The following is a 23,405-nucleotide window of genomic DNA, read 5'->3' on the forward strand; positions in this document are numbered from 1 at the left end:
GCTCCCCAACATCCTTTTCCTGGGGAGTCTCGGTTCAACCTTTGATTCTCAGCCTGTAAGACAGATCTTAGTTTGCAAAGCACTTCAAAATCTTCTGAGCAAAATTAATACTCCCTTCTTTGTGTTCCTATACTTTGTGTGTGTGTGTGTGTGTGTGTGTGTGTGTGTGTGTGTGTGTGTGTGTGTGTGTGTTTAGGGCCACACCCGCAGCCTATGGAGGTTTCCGGGCTAGGGGTCCAGTTGGAGCTACAGCTGCCCGCCTACACCACAGCCACAGCCACGGATATTCGAGCCACGTCTGCAACCTACACCACAGCTCAGGCCAATGCCAGATCCTTAAACCCACTGAGCGAGGCCAGGGATGGAACCCGCAACCTTATGGTTCCCAGTCCAATTGGTTCCTGGTCGATTTCGTTTCCGTCGCGCCATGATGTGAACTCCTAATACCTTGTTTAAAGCACACAAACCCACTACTCCATCCTCTACTGAACATAAATCTATGACCAATTTGGAAAACCTCTTGAAAATAACTTTTCAGGAAGACTTCGCGTCCGCAGCTCAGACAAAGAAATAGGCTCTCTGACAGGTAAAGCGTCTGTGATGCCTCTGCCTGTCTGGGTGGAGCACTCCAGGGGGACCGCGGTGGTTCTTTGGCCCTTGTTCCCGTGGGTTGGGGAACCAAGAACTACAAATCCCGGCAGGCCCCGCGGCGCCTCTGCTTAACTAGGCGCAATCAGGTAGCGGCCGCAAGCAAAGTTCCCTGAGAACCCCGTCCGCCAGGCTGCGGCCGGAAGCCAGACGCCGCAGCTCAGTTTCCCACGGGGGTGAGTAAGGGTAGCTCCTCGGCGGCCGGCACAAAACCTGGTCGCCTGGGCCGCGGGGCGCGGGAGCGCGGGTGAGCCAGTGTGGACGGTGCCTCCGGGCGCTCGCCTCTGCGGGGGCCGCGTGTGGGGAGCGAACTCTCAGACGGTGACCTTGTTAGCCGGGGCTCGGCGCGTGACCACGTGGCTCGGGTGATTGTCAGTGCCCCGCCCCCTTGCGGCGACTCTCCAGCCTGGGTCGTCAGTTTGCGGAATCTTAGTGCAGCCCTGCGTGAAGGTAGAGCTGGGGGAAGGCAGCAGGTGGCTCACCCAGATGTCCTCGGCTCAGGTGGTCTATGGGCTTTGCGGCGCAGGTGTTTGGGGATGGAACGCGGCCTGGACCAGAGCACGGCGGGCGCTAATATCCGTGCCATCCGCTGGGGCCTGCGTGCTCCAGAGCACATCTTGTCTATAGCAGTTGCAGGGCCCTGAGTTTCCTGATAGCACAAAAAACATGTGCTGATGACAGCCGATGTATGGAGAGCAACCTTTAGAAGACACCTGGTACAGCTCTCTCCCTAGGTTAAGTGGCATTTACTTTCTACTACCTACGAAGTCATTCAATTCAGCAAATACTTGGCACTTAGTGGGTGTTGAGGAAATATTTGCTGAGATGAAAGTGAGTTAGACTTACCTGCCTTCACACGTTTGCTTCAAGTTATTTTCTTACTGCAGTAGCTCTCAAACTTTAGTATGCATCAGAATCACCTGGAGAGCTTGTTACAGCAGAATGCTGGACCCCATCCTGAAAGTTTCTGATTTAGTCCGTCTGGAGTGCGGAGGCAAATATTTGCTTCTTTTTTTTGTTTGTTTGTTTGGGTTTTTTTTTGGCTTTTTAAGACTACTCCCGCGGCATATGGGTTCCCAGACTAGGGTTGAATCGGAGCTGCAGCCACCGGCCTACACCACAGCCACAGCCAAGCCAGATCCGAGCCATGTCTGCAACCTATACCACACAGCTTACAGCAACGCCCGATCCTTAACCCACTCAGCAAGGCCAGGGATCGAACCTGAGTCCTCATGGATGCTGGTGGGGTTCATTAACCCGTGAGCCACGATGGGAACTCAAGTATTGGCATTTCTAACATGATCCTACTACATTCAGATGCTGCAGGTCTGGGAACATACTATTTATTGACTATCACTGTTTTGTAGGAAAAAAATCCTGTGAACTTAAAGCACCAACACTTCCCTCCTGGTCACAGGCCTTTCTATCCTGGTTTGCCAGTTTAACTTTTGTAGTGATATTAAACATGTGCCTATTACTTTGTTCACTGTTTTTTCCCCCACATTACAGACAGATTTTCATGTAGTCTACACGTGTCAGTTTTCCTGGGTTACATCATATTGTATTTTACTGTGTCTTTTTTTTTTTTTTTTTTTCTGGTGGTGACCAAGGCAGGTGGAAGTTCCCTGCGCCAGGGACTGAACCCGTGCCTCAGCAGTGGAAACGCTGGATCTTTAACCTGTTGAACCACCAGAGAACTCCAATTTTACTGTATTTTTGCTTGGCTGCTTCTCAGCAGCCCTCTGGAAGTAAAATTTGACTTCTGCTGGCAGCATTTATATTTTTCCCTTTCTGATACACACTTATTTTCTTGTCACACAAGGGATCCATAAGCTGAGATCAATGCTTGGTTCAGGCACTCCCCCGCCCCAGTAATCCATCTTGGTTTAGCTATCCACATTAGAGGCACTCCAGTGACCCACCTCAGGGCCTAGCAAGCTTTGTTTTTATCCACTCTATGCTCTCTTGGAGGGAACAGACACACGTGTGTTCAAGTTCTGGCTGTATCACTTACTAGTTTCCCAGCCAAGTTTCTTACCTTTTCTAAAACTCAGCTTCCTCATCAGTAGAGTGAGACTCCAAAAGGATGCACCCCTGAATGCAGTTGTGGGAGTTAGGTGACATGTTTAGGTACTTAGTGTTTAAGTGCTTAAGTACCTCTCCTGTTAGATGCTCACTCGTTTTCCCCTCTCTTACCTGCCACTTACTTTTTGTGCTTGGTTTTCCACTGTTTTTTCCTGAGTCCTCCTATCTCTGGATAAAGTGAGTGGAGAATTCTGTTCCTTACCTGGGTGAGATTGATTTTTCCCCATCTACTCTGGGACTTTGGCATCCATTGGGATCCCTTTAATGGATATTGATTGAATCACCTGCTGGGTATCAAGCACTAGGAAAGGGAGTGTATATATCTGAATTACATTTGTATCTACAGAGTAGGGCAGGCTGTAAACCTGCTCAGGCCAACTAGACGACCCCTCAGCGTCTATCTGAGACATGACGATATCATCCATCTTGGTTGCTTTTTATCCACCTCTGTAACCAGGTTTTGCTGAAAACCTGATCACTCTATGAGTATTACTGGGTTTTTTCCGTCTTGGGAGCAGACCAAAAGAAACTGCTCATTTGTCTAACATTCTCTCTAGGAAATGGGAGGAGGAGCTATGGTCACATTATGGGATTAATGGGATTAGAGCCCTAAATTCTTCTCTGGCCATTCTCACCTGGGCACCAAGCCGGGAGAAGTGATTGTAGGCTGATTGTCCTGGAGTGTGGCATGGGGAGGAGGCAGCAGATGGATGGCAGCTGAAAAGGCCTAGCCCTGTGAATGGTAAATGCCTGGTTCCCTATTTAGTTCTGTACAAGGGATGGCGTTTCATTTGACTATCAACTTTTCATTGGTAGAACTTTCCAGATTCTCCTCTTGCCTTGTCTCATGACTTGCTTGTCTGTTTCCTGGGGTCCCACCAGATGGATTCCATTCTCATCCTTGGTTTGACAATAACACAGATCTCCTAAATGTTTCATAGCCCGGAATCAGTGCGTTCTAGTGAGGTGCTTTGGTGGATCTTGTGACATGTTGATTTCTAGGGTGCCAAGCAGCATCTTCCCCGTGCCTGACACTGTTTGGGGGTGGTGGTGGGGGGTCAGAAATCATAGTCCCTGTCCACAGTGACTGATGCGGTTACTTGAGAATGGAAGTAAGAGTGTTGGTGATCAGAGGTCTCCGAGTCCTGAGTCTCAGGAAGGTCATGTGCTGTAAAGAGAAAGGGCCCAAGGTCTACTCTGCCATTTACTAGCCCAGCCACCTGCGGCAATCGCTCACTGCTCCTTGGTTTCCTCATTTCTACCTGGGGATGGTAGTAATATTTGTCTCATCCCACCAGGATGTGTGGAGTAGCTCATGAGATAGAGTGCAAAGGGCTATGAAAGGTCAGTTATGATTATCATTATCTGATGCTTAGGTTTTAGGGTCTGGTAGCCTCGGGCATCTTCCCCCCCCCAAAAAAAAGAGGATGTGCTGTTATGAGAGACAACTCAGGTGAAAGTCAAAAAGGAAAGTAAACAGAACAGGGCAGGTGATTCATTAGCAAAAGGTTTAATAATGAAAGGTGTTTTTCATCAACAGACATATTTCACGGCTGACAGGGTCTTTTAAAATACCCGGAGGGAAGCAACTCATTTGCATGTTAAAGACTCACTGACACCTTATGGAAAACTCCAGCTCCCGTCTATTTAGACACAGTTTGGCTCCTGTATCATCTATTTTATGTTTTTCAATTTCCACCTCTTTTATTACTGAGGACATTTGCATGAAAGCCGGGTCTTGGGAGTTGGGTCTGCCTGGCTGCTGCTTCCTCACCCAGAGGCTGTCTCAAGGCTGGAGTAGGCTCGCTGTCCTGAGGGATGGGTCTGGAGGATGGTGCAAGAGGAAAATGGGGTTTGGGGAGGGAAATTTGGGAGGTGGGGCTGGGGGTACTAGGGGAGGGTGGCTGTCAAATTGTCAGCCCATGGGGTTCCTGTCATCTTAGCTCAGCAGAAATGAATCGGACTAGTATCCATGAGGACACAGGTTTGATCCCTGTCCTCGCTCAGTGTGTTAAGCATCCAGCATTGCTGGGAGCTGTGGTATAGGTCGCAGACGAAGCTCAGATCTAGCATTGCTGGGAGCTGTGGTGTAGGTCAGCAGCTGTAGCTCTGATTTGACCCCTAGCCTGGGTACCTCCGTATATCACCACTGAGGGCCTTAAAAAAAAAAAATTGTTAGCCCTGAGTTTATGATTCTCACCTGGGGACCTGTGTTACTGGCTCTATGCAGGTCTCATGGGATATAGTTCATCCATTCATTAATTCCTTCACTCAGTAAATACTTTTGGAGCACGTATTACTATGTGCTAAGCCAGGGTTTGGCAAACTACAGCCTTCAGTCCAAATCTGGCCACACTCATTACTTTATGTACTGTCTATGGCTACCTTTTATCTTGCACTACAATGCAGAGTAGTTGTTACAGAGACATAGCCTGAAAAGGCAAAAATATTATGTGGCCCTTCACTGACAAAGTTTGCTAACCCCTATTCTAGACAGACAGAACAGTAAGCACAAAAGCACTGAGGCTGGAATGTGCCTGGCACGTTTGAGGAACAGCAAGGGGGCTGGTGCCACTGGGGTGGAGTTGAAATCGCACAACTCAGATGGGACTCGAACCCAGTCAAAACTCAGATTAGGTCTTGAACCCATGGGCTGGGACTCAAACTCACTGTGTTTTAATTAGACTCACTCACCTGGTGTCAGGACTTAACTGAAGCTTAGGCCCTTTATATCTCAGTGCAGAAGGAATTCAGAGAGAGCAAAGTGATAGGCAAGAAGTAGATTTATTAATATGAAGGATATAAGTGGGCAGGCAGAGGGGCTCTGCTCCAAGAGCTAAGGGGAAGGCAGCTTTATTTAGGGAGATATACACACCACAGACAGAGTGTAGCCATTTCAAAAGGTGAGAGGCCCTGGGAGGTGCAAATTCCATAGACAGAATTCAGTCTGCCTCAAAAAGCTTGAGAGTGGTCCCAAGATAGGTGGTTTTTATGGGCTGGGTAATTTTATAGGCTAACAAGTAGGAGGGATAGTTTAACTCTCTTGGGGAAGGGGCAGGGATTTCCAGGAATCAGCCATCATCCGATTTTTGGCCTTTCACGCTTGGCCTCAGAACTGTCCTGGTGCCTGTGTGTGTGTCATTTAGTGAATGTATCACAGTGAGTGAGTAAGGTGTCTCAAGGTCCACTGGAAGTCCGCTTGTCCACCGTCTTGGACGTAGTGGTTCTAACTGGTTTTTGTGGTATCCTATTCTTAATGGTTTTATCACTCTTTCAGCAGTTGTGCCCTGCCCCCTTCCTTCCTGTCTCACCTGGGTGACCCCTCACGGACGTTATTGAACTGATGATCTGGAAGAAGGAAGGTGTGTTAGGAGCTGAGGACGCTCGGCCGAATTTAAGGCCTGCTTCTGGATTCAGTTGGGACTCTGTGCCTTGGCAGAAACCCGGTGGAGGAGAAACTGAGCATGCTGCCCCTTTCGCTAGGAAGTACTCCAGGCTGAGGGTGTAGAGAGCAAGGTGAAAAGGCAGGGCTGGGGGTGTGTGGGCACTGCTGGGAGGTTAGAAGAGGGGCCTGCAGAAGTCCTCTGGGAGCTGACACATCGGGGAGTAATAAGATCCTTTCCTAAGCCTGGCACTGGGTGAGGAGACAACAACAGCAGTGGTGGTGGTGGTAATAGTAGCTGCTGCTGTGTTCTTACTGTGTAGGTGGCACCTTGCTAAACATTTTGCATGATTTCCTCATGCCTTACGACCTCATCAAGTAGACGCTGTTTGGATCATCCCCACATTATAGACAAGGTCTCGAGATGCGGAGAGAGAGTTAGCAGTCTGCTCCTGCTCACCCCGTGTGTCAGTGACGGTGCCGACTCACATTCAGGCCCGTTGGACTCTGAGGTGCTGTCTCTCGTCTGAAAATAATGAGGGATGGGCCTCGGGAGGTTTTCATAAAACAAAGATGGTATAAAGGAAATAAAAAGCACACCACAAAGCAAGGTTTTAATTTATTCTTTTTATTTACAACTCCCTTTCTCATAGAGTCAGGAACTGAGCCCAGGAGTTGGGTCAGAGCATTTGTGTTGAAGTGAAAAAAAAAAAATGAGTTTCCTTAAATTTTCTCTTTAGAAAGAACTGTTTGCAGTCATCCTTGTGGGGTGAATGCACTCACCTGGGATTGAAAATGGATGGTAAAAACTTGGAAGGCTTGTTTTTGGAGCATGGTTTCACTGATGAATTTGAACACATGAAGATTCTCTTTTTAAAAATTGAGGTAATTAGAAGAGTGGTTCTCAAACTTTAGCTTGCATTAAACAAACAAACACACACACACAAACCCATGGGGAGTTCCCATTGTGGCTCAGCAGTAACAAACCTGACTGTATCCATGAGGATGCAGGTTTGATGCCTGGCCTCACTCAGTGGGTTAAGGATCTGGTATTGCCACGAGCGGTGGTGTAGGTTACAGACACAGCTCGGATCCCGCATTGCTGTGGCTGTGGTGTGGCTTGACAGCTGTAGCTGTGATTCAACCGCTAGCCTGGGAACTTCCATATGCTTTAGGTGCAGCCATGAAAAGCCAACCTTCCCCCGCAAAAAACAAACAAAAAACCTCCAACAAACAAATAAAGAAACAAAAACAACCTTTGAATGAGGATGACAGAGGAGTAAGACGTGGCACTCATCTCTCACAAACACATTAAAAAAGCCATCTGCATGTGGAATGATTCACAAAGAACATCTACTGAACACCAGCAGAAAACCTCAGACTTCCACAAATGGAAAGAAACCCTCCACATAACTGGGTAGAACAAGAGGAAAGAGAGAAAGAGAGAGAGAGAGAGAGAGAGAGAGAGAGAGAGAGAGAGAGAGAGGAATTGGGACCAGATCAACACTCCTGGGAGGGAGCTGTGAAAGAGGAAAGGAATCCCCGCCCTGAGAGGCCGCCTGACTGATGGAGAGATCAGCTGGGACAGAGGGGGAACCTCAGGGCCTCGGAGAAAAGCAGCCGGACTGAGGAGGACAAAGCAGAGAGAGCCATACAGACCCTTGGTACCACCACCTGGGGCACCACAGCCTGAGACATTTGGGTAGGGGCTGGACACTGAGACCTGGGCTTTGGAGGTCAGTTCTGGGGAGAGGACTAGGGCCGGCTATGTGGAAACAGCCCGAGGGGGCGAGGGAGCGGAGTGCCACAGCCAAGAGAATGTGGGAGGAGGCCTGGACCAAAGGAGAAGCAAGGCACTGTTGTTGAAGAGGGTGAGAGGAGGAGGGGCAGGGCTGCCATAGGAACATCTTTGTGCACACATGGGCTCTTGGGTGCTGGGGTGCCTTATGCATGGGCTGCACAGGGCAGGTGCAAACCTTCACAGCCATCTTGAACTCCTGAAGTGAGCCTGGCCTGCCACCACTAAAGGTCCTGTGAACAGGCACTGCTTGCAGCCTCAGTCACCTCAGGGGTTGCCACTGTGGAGGGCCCTGAACCTGAGTTCTACCAGTTGCCCTTAGCCCTCTGGGAATGCACACGCCTCACTGTTGCCACTGCCAAAGGCTCTGGGCACTGCTGATACCTCCCTGAGGGTCACTGCTGCTGCTCAGGGTCCTGTAACCAGGAGCATCCCGAGCCCCCATCTGCCCATGGGTCCTTGCCACGGCCAAGGGCCCAGCAACCAGGCACCACCTACAGGCACTGCCTATGGCCTCCACTTCCCTGGAAGTGCACACAGGCTGTATACCTGCATACACTGAGGAAAGAGACAGCCAAGTATCCAAACCAAAAGCAGCCTTCATGCCAAATATATATATATATACACACATATATCTATAGATATATAGGTCCAAATATATATATACATGTATATATGTATATAGCCCTCACAAGCTGCCCAAGGATGCTGCCGCATATAAATAGCCCTCTAAGACTACAATAGAAAATTGTTTTCCCTAAACTCACAGAATAAGAAAAGTATAAGCAAAATGTGCAAGCACAGGAACCATTCCAAGTTAAAAAAACAAGGAACAAACAATGAAACAGACCTTTGCAATCTAACAGACACTGAATTCAAAAAGGAAGTAATGAAAATACTGAAGGAGTCAAGAGCAGATGTGAACAGTAATGCAGATTACTTTAGAAAGGAACTAGAAACTATAAGGAGGAGCCAAGAAAAATTAGAAAATTCATTTGCAGAGACACAAGCTGAGTTAAAGGCATCAAAGAGCAGAAGGAATAATGCAGAGGAATGAATCAGTGACTTGGAAGATAGAATAATGGAAATCACTCAATCAGGACAGCAGACAGAAAACCAAATTTAAAAAAATGAAAGCAATATAAGAGATCTATAGGATAATATAAAGCGGGCCAGTCTATGCATAATAGGGATTCCAGAAGGAGAAGAAAAAGAGAAGGGAATTGAAAATATATTTGAAGAAATTATGGCTGAAAACTTTCCAAATCTAAAGGAAACAGATATTAAGATACAGAAAGCATAGAGGGCCCCGAACAAATTGTGCCCAAACAGACCTACATCAAGACCTATCATAATAAAAATGGCAAAAGTTAAAGATAAGGAGAGGATTCTAAGGGCAACAAGAGAAAAACAAAGAGTTAATTATAAGGGAATCCTCATAAGGCTATCAGCTGATTTCTCTACAGAGACACTACAGGCCAGAAGAGAGTTGTGAGATATATTCAAAGTTCTGAAAGTGAAAAAATTTGTAGCCTGGAATACTCTACCCAGCAAGATTATAATTTAAAATAGAAGGAGAAATAAAGAATTTATCAGAGAAGCAAAAACTAAAAGAATACAGCAATACTAAATCCTTTCTAAAAGAAATAATGAAAGGTCTCCTTTAAATAGGAAAGAAGTGGCTGCCCATGGGGAGAGGGAGGGAGTGGGAGGGATCGGGAGCTTGGGGTTATCGGATGCAAACGATTGCTCTTGGAATGGATTTACAATGAGATCCTGCTGAGTAGCATTGAGAACAATGTCTAGATACTTATATCACAACAGAACAAAGGAAAAAAAATGTACACATGTAAGTGTAACTTGGTCCCCATGCTGTACCGCAGAAAAAAAAAATACTATAAAAAAATAGGAAAGAAGTAAGAAGATATAGGATGGAGGAAATCACAATTGGAAACTAATCACTTAAATAAGCCAGTATAGTGCTCATTTCAGCAGCACATATACTGAAATTGGAACGATACAGAGATTAGCATGGCCCCTGCACAAGGATGACACGCAAATTCGTGAAGCATTCCATATATTTAAAATAATAATAATAAAAAACTTTAACAAAGGTAAAAAAAACAAACAAAAAAACCAAACAAAAAACAAAACAAATAAGCCAGTATACAGAAAAAAACAACAACCCCTATTTGTGAAAGTGATGATAAACACAAAGAACAGCAAAGGGATGAACATGAAGATGTAGAAAAGGACATCAAGGTCATAGAATGTGGGGAAGTAGAGTAAGAACATTTAGGCTATTTAATTTTATTTTTTTTGCTTTTTAGGGCTGCATCCAAGTTATATGGAAGTTCCCAGGTCAAATCAGAACTGCAGTTGCCAGCCCACACCACAGCCATAGTGATGTGGGATCCAAGCCGTGTCTGCAGCCTGCACCACAGGTCACAGTCAATGCCAGATCCTTAACCCACTGAGCGAAGCCAGGGATCGAACCCTCATCCTCATGGATCCTAGTTGGGTTTGCTAACCACTGGGCCATGAAGGGAACTCCTAGACCCTTTTTTTAGAGTGTGTTTGAGCTTATATGCCTGTCAGTCTAAAACAAATGCAAATGTAGGAAGAGTTCAACATATTTGAAAAATAAGGCAACCACCAATCAAAACCAAACAATACATTCACAAAAAGAAGAGGACACAAGCATAAAAGGAAATCATCCAACCAAAAAAAGAAAGGAACAGAGGAGAAACATAGAATCAACTGGAAAACAGGTTTAAATGGCAATAAATACATATTTATCAAAAACTACCTTAAATGTCAATGGACTGAATGCTCCAATTAAAAGACATAGAGTGTCAAACTGGATAAAAAACAAGAGCCTGCAATATGCTGCCTATAAGATACCTACCTAATGGTAAAGGACACATATAATTTGAAAGTGAGGGGATAGAAAAAGATATTTCACGCTAATGGAAATGGCAGGAAAGTGGGAGTCACAATATTCCTCAGACAAAATAGACTTTAAAACAAAGGCCATAAAGAAAGATAAAGAAGGATGCTATTTAATGATAAAAGGATCAATTCAAGAAGTGGATGTTACACTCATCAATCTATATGCCCCTATTATAGGAGCACCCAAATACATATCCCAAAAACTAACAGACGTAAAAGGAGAAACTGATGGGAATACAATAATAGTAGCATACTTTAACACCCCACTATAGACAGAAAATCAGTAAGCAGCAGAGATCCTAAAGAACATAATAGAACAGTTAGACTTAATTGATATTTTCAGGACATTATAGCCAAAAAACCCAATATACTTTTTTTTTTTTTTTTTTTAAGGGCCACACCTGTGGCATATGGAAGTTCTCAGGCTAGGGGTTGAATCACAGCCACAGCAATGCTGGATCCTAGTTGCGTCTGTGACCTACACCACAGCTCATGGCAACACCAGATCCTTAACCCACTGAGCAAGGCCAGGGATTGAACCTGCATCCTCATGGATAATAGTCTGGTTCTTAACCCACTGATCCTCAATGGGAACTCCCAGAATGTACAGTCTTTTCAAGTGCAAATGGAACATTCTCTAGGATTGACCACATACTGGGGCACAAAACTAACCTCAACTAATTTCAGAGTATGGAAAGTATTTCAGGCATCTTCTCTGACCACAGTGTAATGAAACTAGAAATCAACCACAGGAAAAGAAATGAGAAAAAAATGACTACAGGGAGACTAAACAACATGCTATTAAAAAAACTAATGGGAGTTACCGTCGTGGTGCAGTGATTAACGAATCTGACTAGGAACCATTAGGTTGTGGGTTTGATCCCTGGCCTTGCACAGTGGGTTAAGGATCTGGCTTTGCTGTGAGCTGTGGTGTAGGTTGCAGGTGCGGCTCAGATCCTGAGTTGCTGTGGCTCTGGCGTAGGCTGGCAGCTCCAGCTCTGATTAGACCCCTAGCCTGGAACCTCCATAGGCCGTGAGTGCGGCCCTAGAAAAGATGAAAAGACAAAAAGAAAGAAATAAATAAACTAATGGATCAATGAGCAAATCAAAAAGGAAATAAAAAAATACCTCAAGACAAACAGCAATGAAAACACAGGCATACAAAATCTATGGGATGCTGCAAAAGCAGTTCTTGGAGGGAAGTTCATAGTGATATAGGCTTTCCTCAGAAAAGAAAAATCTCAAATCAATAACCTAAATTACCACCTAAAAGAATTAGAAAAAGAACAAACAAAACCTAAAGTCATCAGAAGGAAGGAGAGCATAAAGCTCAGAGAGGAAATCCATAGAATAGAGAGTAGAAAATAATAGAAAAAAATCAAGCCAAAAGCTGGTTCTTTGAAAGGGTAAACAAAATAGACAAACCTCTGGCTAGATTTACCAAGAAGAGAGAGAAAACCCAAATAAAATAAGAAATGAAAAAAATTTCAATGGATGCTGCAGAAATATAAAAAACCTTAAGAGAGTACTATGAACAGTTATATGTCAACAAGTTTGACAGCCTAGAAGAATCAGTAGACATGAAATTGAATATGTGATGAAAACTTATAAACAGAAGTCCAGGACCAGATGGCTTCACAGGCAAATTCTACCAAACATACAAAGAACTTATACCCATCCTTAAACTTTTCCAAAATGTTGAAGAAAAAGGAACACCAGAAAAGTCAAAAAAGGAGAGAAAAACAGGTAGGAAAATAGAAAGCATAGAAGAAGATTGTAAAATTAAATCTAAATACATAAGTGATTATATTAAATGCAGGTAGACAGAGTCAACTATGTGCTATTTAGAGAAAGAGTATAAAGTGTATACAAAATAAAAGAATGCAGAAAGAAGTCTCTGTGAATACTTTTAAAAAAACCTGTGGCTGTATTATGAGGCGTGAGTCAAAATAGACTTTAAAGAAAATGAGGAGGGAGTTCCCTGGTGACTCAGTGGGTTAAGGATTTGGTGTTGTCATTACTGTGGCTCAGGTCACTGCTGTGGCACAGGAACTTCTGCATCTCATGAGTGTGGCCAAAGAAAAGAAATGGACATGGCTGTCTGGAGCAGTTGTTTCCTTACGGGGGTGGTGGTGGGGGGAACGGAGGATCAGAGCAGGAAGGGGAAGGTCACAGATGGAGTCCAGAGCAGAAGCAAACAGGGTGACCACCTACATTTTCCTGCTGCCTCTGTGCAGGTTTTGCACCTGCAGGTGGCTTGGTGGTGGCATTTCTCCTGGGAAGGACTTCTCCACTGGCAGCTGAGGCTGTTTTAGTCTGATATGGAATTCCTGGGAAATGAAGGAGAAGCAGCTCAAAGACTGTCTGTGCAGCCACCTGGTGGACCATGCAGGTACAAGCTGGGTGGGGAAAGGTATCTGGGAGCTGGGAACCCACTTAGTCCCAGGGAGCAAGAGTGTGGGTTTGGTTAAACAAATCAAATTACAGGTGGACCTTGAGCCTCTAACCTGTAGAGTACCTTACGGGACCTGTCGTGGTGTTTGCTCTCAAGGAGCTTACAGACTAGAGAAGGGGCTGTTTATTCTAACTTCATTCAATATTTGGAAAATCAGACGTGGATGGCTTACCTGGCTGCTTCTGATCAGTTGTCATTTTGGCTGTGGCACAGAGGGCTAATGACGCTTGTGTGTGCTTGGTGTTATAATAGTATTTATAGGCAACAGTAGTTAACCCGCTGTCGCTTCTTCTTACCTAAAACAGCATGTTTCATCATATATTCATCCTCCTTCCTCTTACCCTCTTTGATTTTCTTCTCAGCATTTAATACCTGCCGCTCTTCTAATACATGTCTGTTTGCTTATGCTCTGTCATCCGCTTGAGGATGTAAGAACTTTGTTTTCTTGGCTCTCTCCCTAGTGCCTAGAACAGTGCTGGTCCTGTCGAAGGAAGAATGACAGTTGAAAGTTGACTTAACACATTTAGCTGGGTACTGTGCTAAGCATTTAATATTCATGATCTCATTTTATCCCGTCAATTTTCTAGGTAGGTATCATCCTGTGTCACAGATGAGGAAACTCAGGCACAATGAGATTAAGAAAATGACCCAAGGGAGTTCCCGTTGTGGCGCAGTGGTTAACGAATCTGACTAGGAACCATGAGGTTGCGGGTTCGGTCCCTGCCCTTGCTCAGTGGGTTAACGATCCGGCGTTGCCGTGAGCTGTGGTGTAGGTTGCAGACGCGGCTCGGATCCTGCGTTGCTGTGCCTCTGGCGTAGGCCGGTGGCTACAGCTCCAATTGGACCCCTAGCCTGGGAATCTCCATATGCCGCGGGAGCGGCCCAAGAAATAGCAACAACAACAACAACAACAACAAAAGACAAAAAGACAAAAGACAAAAAAAAAAAAAAAAAAAAAAGAAAATGACCCAAGGTCATACCATCTATTAAGTGGCAGAGCCTGGATTCGACTTTGACTATCTATGAAACTCTTTTTGACTGCTTCCCTTTCTCTGCCCTCCTTCTGCAGGGCCTGGGGACATGGCCAGAAGGGCTCTCAAGCTTGCTTCGTGGACCAGCATGGCTCTTGCTGCCTCTGGCTTCTACCTCTACAGCAAAGAGTACTTGGACCTCAACGACTTTGGTGCTGTCAGGGTGGGCAGAGCAGTTGCCACGGTAGGTTTGGCTCCTCTGGGGAGGGGCAGAGGAACTGTAATATTACCTGCAGGTCTCCATACACGTGGCAGGCAGGTATGCTAGTGACATGTATGTGGAGATACCCTCACCTGTGTGCAGCTCCCACTGCACAGTTGCATAGGCACGAAGGTGCACCTCTATCCCTGTACACGCAACCTCTGCTGTCCTGAAGTTAGCTAGGGATTGCATGGTGTTCCCACAGCAGGAACTCCTCAGATCCCATTGAGGGGGTTTAAAACATTGTTTTTTTTTTATTGAAGTATGGTTGCTGTACAATAGTATATGAGATAGGGATGTAAAAAATAGTGATTCACGATTTTAAAGTTTATATTCTATTTACAGTTACTATAAAATATCGGCTCTATTCCTTGTGTTGTGCCAATATATCCCTGTACTTCTTTTAAACCTAAGAGTTTGAACCTCTTAATCCCTTACCCCTAGGTTGTCCTCCCCTCCCCATTTCCCTCTCCCCACTGGTAGCCACTAGTTTGTTCTCTATGCCTGTGAGTCTGCTTCCTTTTTTGTTATATTCACTAGTTTCTTGTATTTCTTAGACTCTGCATGTAAGTGAATCATCGAGTATTTGTCTTGGTCTATCTGCCTTATTTCGCTGAACGTAGTGCAGGGCTCTGGTCTTGATGAGTCCTGTGCACCACTCAGGCCAGGTCTTTCTGGTGGTTGGCATTCAGCAAGTATATGGATTGGAACAAAGCTTTGGGGGTGTAGACAAAGGAATGGGCTCTTCTCCATACCAGTCTCGTAAGCCCCTTAAATTCTAGGGGCCTCAGTTGCTCAATTCTAAAAGGGAAGGTTTGGACCCAGTAACCCTCAAGGCTCCTCTGTGCCCGAGATACCTGGGAACCTGTCATTTTCTGATTCACCAAGCATAGGGAACCTCTCCTGGAGTTTTGGCTAAGGGACCCCGAATTAAAACTTATGCTGTGACAGTAAATGTGACATGGTGTTTCTTTGTGATATGGAGAGGCGGGATATGTTTATCCAACAGCATTCATCCAACTAGCATTGAGTGAGCATTTACCTGGGCGCCTGGCACTGCTAAACGTGTAGGAGATACAGTGCTGAACAGGAAGGACATGTCCCTGTGCTTATAGAGCTTATTTCTAGTGAAGTGGGGACGTTCCATATACAAGAAAACAAATGAGCAAGGTCATTTTGGATGGTGGTTTGTTTTGATAAATAATTGAGAGTTCCTGGTGGGTAGGAGTAACTTTAGATTGAGGGTTTCTGCAGGAGTGGCATTTATGTAGAGCCTTGAATGACAGGAAGAAGCCAGCCAGACCAAGATCTGGGGGCCAGGCATCTTAAGGTGGGACTACTTCTCTAGACACACCACCTGTCAGGGGCCTGCAGCTGCAGACCTTGGACAGAGAAGTAATATTTGCTGTCTGATGCTAAGCCTTCTTCTTTGGTTCACAGACAGCCGTCATCAGTTATGACTATCTTACCTCCCTGAGGAGGGTCCCATATGGCTCAAAGGAATACTTGCAGCTTCGTTCCAAGGTAAGGGATGCACGGGATCCCTCTGGACCAGGCCAGGCCTGCCGAAGTCCTAAAGTGTCTGCAAAGCCAGCAAGCTTCCTGTGTGCGGGTGGAGGTGGGCAGGGGGCAATGTGAAGATTGAAGTTGGGGGCTTGGAGGGAAGAAGGGGAGGTGTTTTCATGGCCATGGACTGGGCTGCCAGGCTGCCATCAAGCTGGACCCCCTGGTTCTGAGGTTATAAATCTATAAGGTGCTGTTGTGGGGGCAGGTGTATGTTTCTGGGGAGCGCATGTGTCTGGGGTGACTCAGGAGGGATGAAGTCTCTAGGCCTGAGATAACTTAGCTGGCTTCCAGACTGCTGTGTCAGGCAAACCCAACTGAAAGGGTTAATTGCTTTCCTGTCCTCTAAAGGATACACTGAGGCCTGTTGTAGGCCTCTGAGTAGAACTGTCTGAAAAACACACTCTTCTCACTTGGAACAGGGTAGGTGATGTTGACGCTCTGTCTGCATGTCCCAGAGCGTTGCGGGGGCAGGGGTAGTAAGCAAAAGCATATTGGTGTGGGATGTAAGTTGAGTTTGGGGTCAAGTGTAGATACCTTTGGTTCTTCCAGGGAGAGGTTTGTGATAGAGCTGTGTATCCTTGCTCCATCTGGAGGTCCCTTTGCCTCTTAGAAAATTGCTGGTTATCCTCAGGACTCAGCCCAAACACCTCTCCTCTGTGATACTTTCCTCCTCAGTCATCCTTGGTGAATGGAATAATTAGTATTTTTAATTTTTTTTTTGCTTTTATTTTTTTAGGTCTGCACTCGTGGCATATGGAGGTTCCCAGGCTAAGGGTCAAATTGGAGCTGTAGCTGCTGGCCTATGCCAGAGCCACAGCAACGCCAGATCCTTAACCCACTGAATGAGGCCAGGGATGGAACCTGTGTCCTCATGGACACTAGTCAGATTTTTTTCCACTGAACCACGACGGGAACTCCTATTAACTTCTTTATTTATTCATTTATTTATGATTACTTTTTGCTGAAATAGCTAAAAGCAAATCTCAGGCATCATATTATTTCATTTGTAAATACTTAAGGATGTTTCTTTATAAGTTCCTTAAAACAACTTAATGCAGTACCATGATCATACCTAACAAAATTGACAATAATTCCTTAATAATCACGAATAGTCCATATTCAAATCTCCCTTGCTGTCCCCCAAATTTATTTTTTAATTTTTATTTATTTCTTTATTTATTTTTTAGGCCAGCACCTAGCAACAGGAGATGATTTTCTCTTTATTTTATTTTTGTCTTTTTGTCGTTTTAGGGCTGCACCCGTGGCATATGGAGGTTCCCAGGCCAGGGGTCTAATTGGAGCTGTAGCTGCTGACCTACACCACAGCCACAGTCACAGCCACACCAGATCTGAGCCACATCTGTGACCTACACCACAGCTCACGACAACGTGGGATCCTTAACCTACTGAGCGAGGCCAGGGATCGAACCTGCAACCTCATGCTTCCTAGTCAGATTCATTTCCCCCATGCCATGACGGGAACTCCCCAAGTTTATTTTTAAAGTCGATTTGAATCTGGATCCAAACAAGATTCAGTATTACATTGGTTGGCATTTCCTAAATCTTTCAAAATCTCTATTTCCCTCCCTACCTCCCCCTTTCTGAGCTATTTGCTTATTGAAGAAACCAGGTCATTTATCCTGTGGAATTTCCCACATTCAGGATTTGGCTGATTGCATCCTGAAAGTGTCATTTAATGGGAAATAAATTCAATGGTACACAATTCAAAATATATAATATTTGAACATACAGAATGATCCTCCTTTCCCTGTTTCTCAGGTACCCAATTTTCCTGCCTGGAGGTAATCATTATATATTTCTGGTATATCCTTCCAGAGATAGCTTCCTACTTGAATTTAATCACTCTATCTTCTTTATTTCTGCCATAGATGATAGTTGGTTATATGTCTTTTTCTTTGGACTGTAAATTCCTTTAGATCAGGGATTGGGTCTTTTTATATCCTCAACCTCTAGTAATGATGCCTGGGACTCAGTTGAGTCAATGTCTGTTTTAGTGCCAGGCTGTACCCCACTAGCTCCCTGCCTTGGGAGAGGCCCCAGAAAGAGAATAAGGTTTCTAGTCAGAAGCCCTGGGTTTTGTGCCTCGGCTTTGCGAAGGTCATTGAACCTTTCGAATTGCCATTTTCCTTGTCTGCGGACTGCAGATGGTTATGTTACTTACTGAGAATTAGGTGGGTAGTGTCTGAGACTGTGTGTTATGAATATAAGTGTAAAACAGGCATCAAAAATGAGTCAGAGGTCTACTAGAAAGTCTGAGGATGTACCTTTCCATGAGGACAGAAACTTGGTCTGTGTTGTATGTTTTCATGTCTGCAGCACCTACAACAGTACCCAGGACACAGTAGGTCCTAAATAAAGGTTTGTTGAACAAACCAATGAATCAAATGTTAGTTTGTATTGGAAGATCTCGAAGGTCTCGTGTCTGAGGCTTAACGCCTCCTGTTTATCCCTACCCCCATTTTCTCTATCTAACCAGTGCTGTGGGGCCTTGGAACCCCCCAGAGCACTGTTTTGCAGAGGGATCCGGACCAGGGCACAGGGGCAAGCCCTCTACTTTGGGGAATGTGCAGAGTGGGCAGTGGGGTGGGTGTCACAAAGACAGTCACCCTTCATGTGTAAGACGTCTGGAAAGCGGTGGTGCTGCAGGTCCTAAAGAAGTTGACAGCTTTGGGGATGCAGTGAGGAAAATGCAGCCTGGCAGTTGACAAGAGGGCAGCGTGTGGTGGCTGGCACCAGATAACGGGGTGTAGGCTGGGTTGTTCTTGGGAAGGGGGAGCTGGCCAGCCCCAAAGAGCACAAGTAAATACCGCAGGAGTGTTTTCTTCCATCGGAACACTTATCTGTTCTGGCTGCAAGACTGATAAAGAAGTGAGTGAAGGGTAAAACATAATTATCTCATCTGTCAAGCCAGCGTCCCCAGGTCCTGGAGTGTGCCAGAGCTGGGAGATGAGCTCTGCAGGCAGTGACTTCGAAAAGCACTTTCAAGGTTGGTGCTCCGCTGGCTGGGATTGCAGTGACTCAGCTGTGAGCTAGGAGGGGCTGGGGGCTGAGGTGAAGGCGTGTTTCTAGGGGCATGGTGGCACTTTGCTAGGCAGTGAGGCGTGGGCTGGGACCCAGATGCTTTGGAGATCCAGATTCTTGGTGCCCAGGATGCTTATAAACAGAGACAGACAGTGGGTGTGAATTGGCCTATGCAAACAGCAAAAAGAAGTCACTGCTGGGACAAATGTCCAGACAATGGGCTGGAGGAGGCAGGACTGAGCTGATTGTGACCAAGAGTTTGGCTATAGTGGACATATGTTAATTTTGCAGCTTAGCAGCCATTCTTGTTTTAGCGAGCAGCATCTAAACTTTCCTTTGGGGAACCACTCTTATCTCATATACATGCCATGAGGTTTGAATGGGTTCACCCCCCCCCCCCAGCTATAAGGGTTGACATGTGACTTTGGCTATCAGTGTTGTCCATTCCTCTGGCCCTAGAGATCGATTTAGGGATGAGCACCTGAGCTAGTGCTGGTCATTGAGCATCAATCAGTTCTAGGACTTTTGGAGGTGTCCCCCATGGGTAGGCTGAGAGTATCAGATGTTGGCTTAGAGCTGCTGGCAGCCATCTTTCCACCATGAGGGGAAAGCCTTCTTGTGAATGGAGCCAGTGTGGAGAGATCGATCACACACTGATCTGATCACACAACTGAAATGATCTGGGGTCATTTGAATCCCTGGATCTAGCTGAGCCTGAAGCTAGACTGCCACTGGGCTTTTCAGTTAGGTGCCAGGAAATTCTCTTTTTGTTTAAAATGGTTTGAGATCAGTTTTCCATTCCTTGCAACTGAATGAGTCCAGATACGTTCTTGGAGAAGCATATTGGATCTTGAAGCATAATTAGGGTTATGATAGATCACAGAAGGACCGGTAACTCATGGGAAGAAATGAAATTCAGAAATTTCAAGGCCCACAGAGGGTAAGAAGATAGAATGATGGTGCTGGGTAGAATTTGAGCCATACTGGGCCTAGAGCCAGGTCCTCAGGCTCCTGGTCTGCCGTCAAGCACTGCTACTTCCCTATCTGTAAAGCTGGCCTTTGCTCCAGCTGTGTTTGTAGGAACAAAGATGAGAAGCTTTACTTAATTAAATACTGAGCATCATTTAATCCAGCCAGAGAGGAGATCCAGAAGCAGAGTTTGCCTCGATGGCTCATTGTCATTTCAATGAACAAGTTAATGTTTTTCTGTATTCCTTATTTTTATATTTATTAATTGGAATCCTTCTATAAGAAAAAGCTATCCCTCCTCCCTCAGTTGTTTAAATATTTTTTTTTATCAGTATGAACTCATGGATATTTATTTTATTCTGTGGGTTAGAATCCAGAGAAATCATTATTTATTTTTATTGCTCCAATTGGTTCAACTTTGAGAGCGCCTTCAGGTTGTCTCCTGTGTCCTTTCGATATGCCCATCATTTTTTGAGCATTATCTGAACTTTCTGGTACCACAAGATGCCCCAGGCTCATCTTGCATTTTCATTGCCCCAGCCCTGAGACCAGTCACTTCTCTGAGGAGTCCTGGTTCCTTTTATCGGAGAATGGTACTTAGAAACCGACATGTGGATGTTAGCCACGCATACTGCTACCGGGGTGCCGTTGTTTCTAGGCTCTTACTAGAGACAGAGCTGGGAAATTTAGGTCTGTATGCTTACTCATGCACACACACATCCATGTATTAAATAAACCATGTGTACACACGGGTACCTTCAATTTCAATCTAACATCGCAGAGTTCATTATAGCCTTTCCCTTTCCTTATATGTAACTTATTTCTCTGACAGTGAAAATGCCTCTTATTATCTACAGTATGTTTACTTACTTGTTCAACCCCAAATTATTAAGACCCCTGAGGCATACAAGAGCAGAGAGAGTGGCTCAAGATGGGTGAGACTGTATGCATTCAGGAGGTGTTTGATTGAGGTTTGGAAAGATGGGTAAGACTGAAACATGTAGCACTGGGGACAAGGTGATTTCGGCTGAGGTGGGTGGGTAAAATTTGGGGGAGTGTCTATAAGAAACAGAGATGTGTTTAATATTACTAGAGACTAGGGTATGGGTGAGTGAAGGGTCACCCTGGCAAACAGAGTTAGAGTTAGGTTACAGAAGGACTAAAGGCTGAGTTTTATACCATGGACAGTAGGGGGCCATGGAAGGTTCTAGAGGAAAGCTTTATTATGCCTTCAATGAATGAGCATGCTTAACGTTTTGAGTTACTGAGTATTTTTTGAGCTGCTTCTTTTTTCTTTTTCTTTTTTATTTTTATTTTTTTTATTTTCCCACTGTACAGCAAGGGGGTCAGGTTATCCTTACATGTATACATTGCAATTACAGTTTTTCCCCCACCCTTTCTTCTGTTGCAACATGAGTATCTAGACATAGTTCTCAATGCTATTCAGCAGGATCTCCTTGTAAATCTATTCTAGGTTGTGTCTGATAAGCCCAAGCTCCCGATCCCTCCCACTCCCTCCCCCTCCCATCAGGCAACCACAAGTCTCTTCTCCAAGTCCATGATTTTCTTTTCTGAGGAGATGTTCATTTGTGCTGGATATTAGATTCCAGTTAGAAGTGATATCATATGGTATTTGTCTTTGTCTTTCTGGCTCATTTCACTCAGTATGAGATTCTCTAGTTCCATCCATGTTGCTGCAAATGGCATGATGTCATCCTTTTTTATGGCTGAGTAGTATTCCATTGTGTATATATACCACCTCTTCCAAATCCAATCATCTGTCGATGGACATTTGGGTTGTTTCCATGTCCTGGCTATTGTGAATAGTGCTGCAATGAACATGCGGGTGCATGTGTCTCTTTTAAGTAGAGTTTTGTCCGGATAGATGCCCAAGAGTGGGATTGCGGGGTCATATGGAAGTTCTATGTATAGATTTCTAAGGTATCTCCAAACTGTTCTCCATAGTGGCTGTACCAGTTTACATTCCCACCAGCAGTGCAGGAGGGTTCCCTTTTCTCCACAGCCCCTCCAGCACTTGTTGTTTGTGGATTTATTAATGATGGCCATTCTGACTGGTGTGAGGTGGTATCTCATGGTAGTTTTGATTTGCATTTCTCTTATAATCAGCGATGTGGAGCATTTTTTCATGTGTTTGTTGGCCATCTGTATATCTTCTTTGGAGAAATGTCTATTCAGGTCTTTTGCCCATTTTTCCATTGATTGATTGGTTTTTTTGCTGTTGGGTTGTATAAGTTGCTTATATATTCTAGAGATTAAGCCCTTGTCAGTTGCATCATTTGAAACTATTTTCTCCCATTCTGTAAGTTGTCTTTTTGTTTTCTTTTGGGTTTCCTTTGCTGTGCAAAAGCTTTTCAGTTTGATGAGGTCCCATGGGTTTATTTTTGTTCTAATTTCTATTGCTTTGGGAGACTGACCTGAGAAAATATTCATGATGTTGATGTCAGAGAGTGTTTTGCCTATGTTTTCTTCTAGGAGTTTGATGGTGTCCTGTCGTATATTTAAGTCTTTCAGCCATTTGGAGTTTATTTTTGTGCATGGTGTGAGGGTGTGTTCTAGTTTCATTGCTTTGCATGCAGCTGTCCAGGTTTCCCAGCAATGCTTGCTGAATAGACTTTCCTTTTCCCATTTTATGTTCTTGCCTCCCTTGTCAAAGATTAATTGACCATAGGTGTCAGGGTTAATTTCCGGATTCTCTCTTCTGTTCCATTGGTCTGTCTGTCTGTTTTGATACCAGTACCACACTGTTTTGATGACTGTGGCTTTGTAGTATTTCTTGAAGTCTGGGAGAGTTATGCCTCCTGCTTGGTTTTTGTTTCTCAGGATTGCTTTGCCGATTCTGGGTCTTTTGTTGTTCCATATAAATGTTTGGATTGTTGTTCTAGTTCTGTGAAAAATGTCATGGGTAATTTGATAGGGATTGCATTGAATCTGTAGATTGCTTTGGGTAGGATGGCCATTTTTACAATATTGATTTTCCCAATCCAGGAACATGGAATATCTTTCCATTTCTTTATATCTTCTTTGATTTCTTTGATTAAAGTTTTATAGTTCTCGGCATATAGGTCCTTTACCTCTTTGGTCAGGTGTATTCCGAGGTATTTGATTTTGTGAGATACAATTTTAAAAGGGGTCGTATTTTTGTATTCCTTTTCTAATGTTTCATTGCTGGTATACAGAAATGCAACTGACTTCTGAATGTTAATCTTATATCCTGCCACTTTGCTGAATTTATTAATCAGTTCAAGTAGTTTTGG

At 44.8% G+C, this 23,405-nt stretch overlaps 1 protein-coding gene and 1 non-coding gene across 2 annotated transcripts in view; both read left to right on the forward strand.

The window, feature by feature from the left end:
- The first annotated feature begins 762 nt into the window (after positions 1-762).
- Positions 763-23,405, forward strand: part of ADCK1 (aarF domain containing kinase 1) — a 133,007-nt gene continuing 110,364 nt past the window's right edge. Inside the window, exons 1-3 of the mRNA XM_021099558.2 lie at positions 763-824; positions 14,390-14,535; positions 15,994-16,077. Coding sequence (XP_020955217.1) covers positions 14,401-14,535; positions 15,994-16,077 — 219 coding nt within the window. The 5' untranslated portion in view covers positions 763-824; positions 14,390-14,400. The remainder of the gene's footprint in view (positions 825-14,389; positions 14,536-15,993; positions 16,078-23,405) is intronic.
- LOC146401858 (U6 spliceosomal RNA) lies at positions 9,893-9,996 on the forward strand. Its single transcript, XR_014811665.1, has one exon. It is a non-coding gene; the product is annotated as a U6 spliceosomal RNA (small nuclear RNA).

The sequence above is a fragment of the Sus scrofa genome, chromosome 7 (assembly GCF_054392235.1).
Source record: "Sus scrofa isolate SSC_HxYL_T2T_F1_AM1 chromosome 7, Sscrofa_HxYL_maternal_Yorkshire_Landrace_v2.0, whole genome shotgun sequence".
NCBI classification, from domain to species: domain Eukaryota; kingdom Metazoa; phylum Chordata; class Mammalia; order Artiodactyla; family Suidae; genus Sus; species Sus scrofa.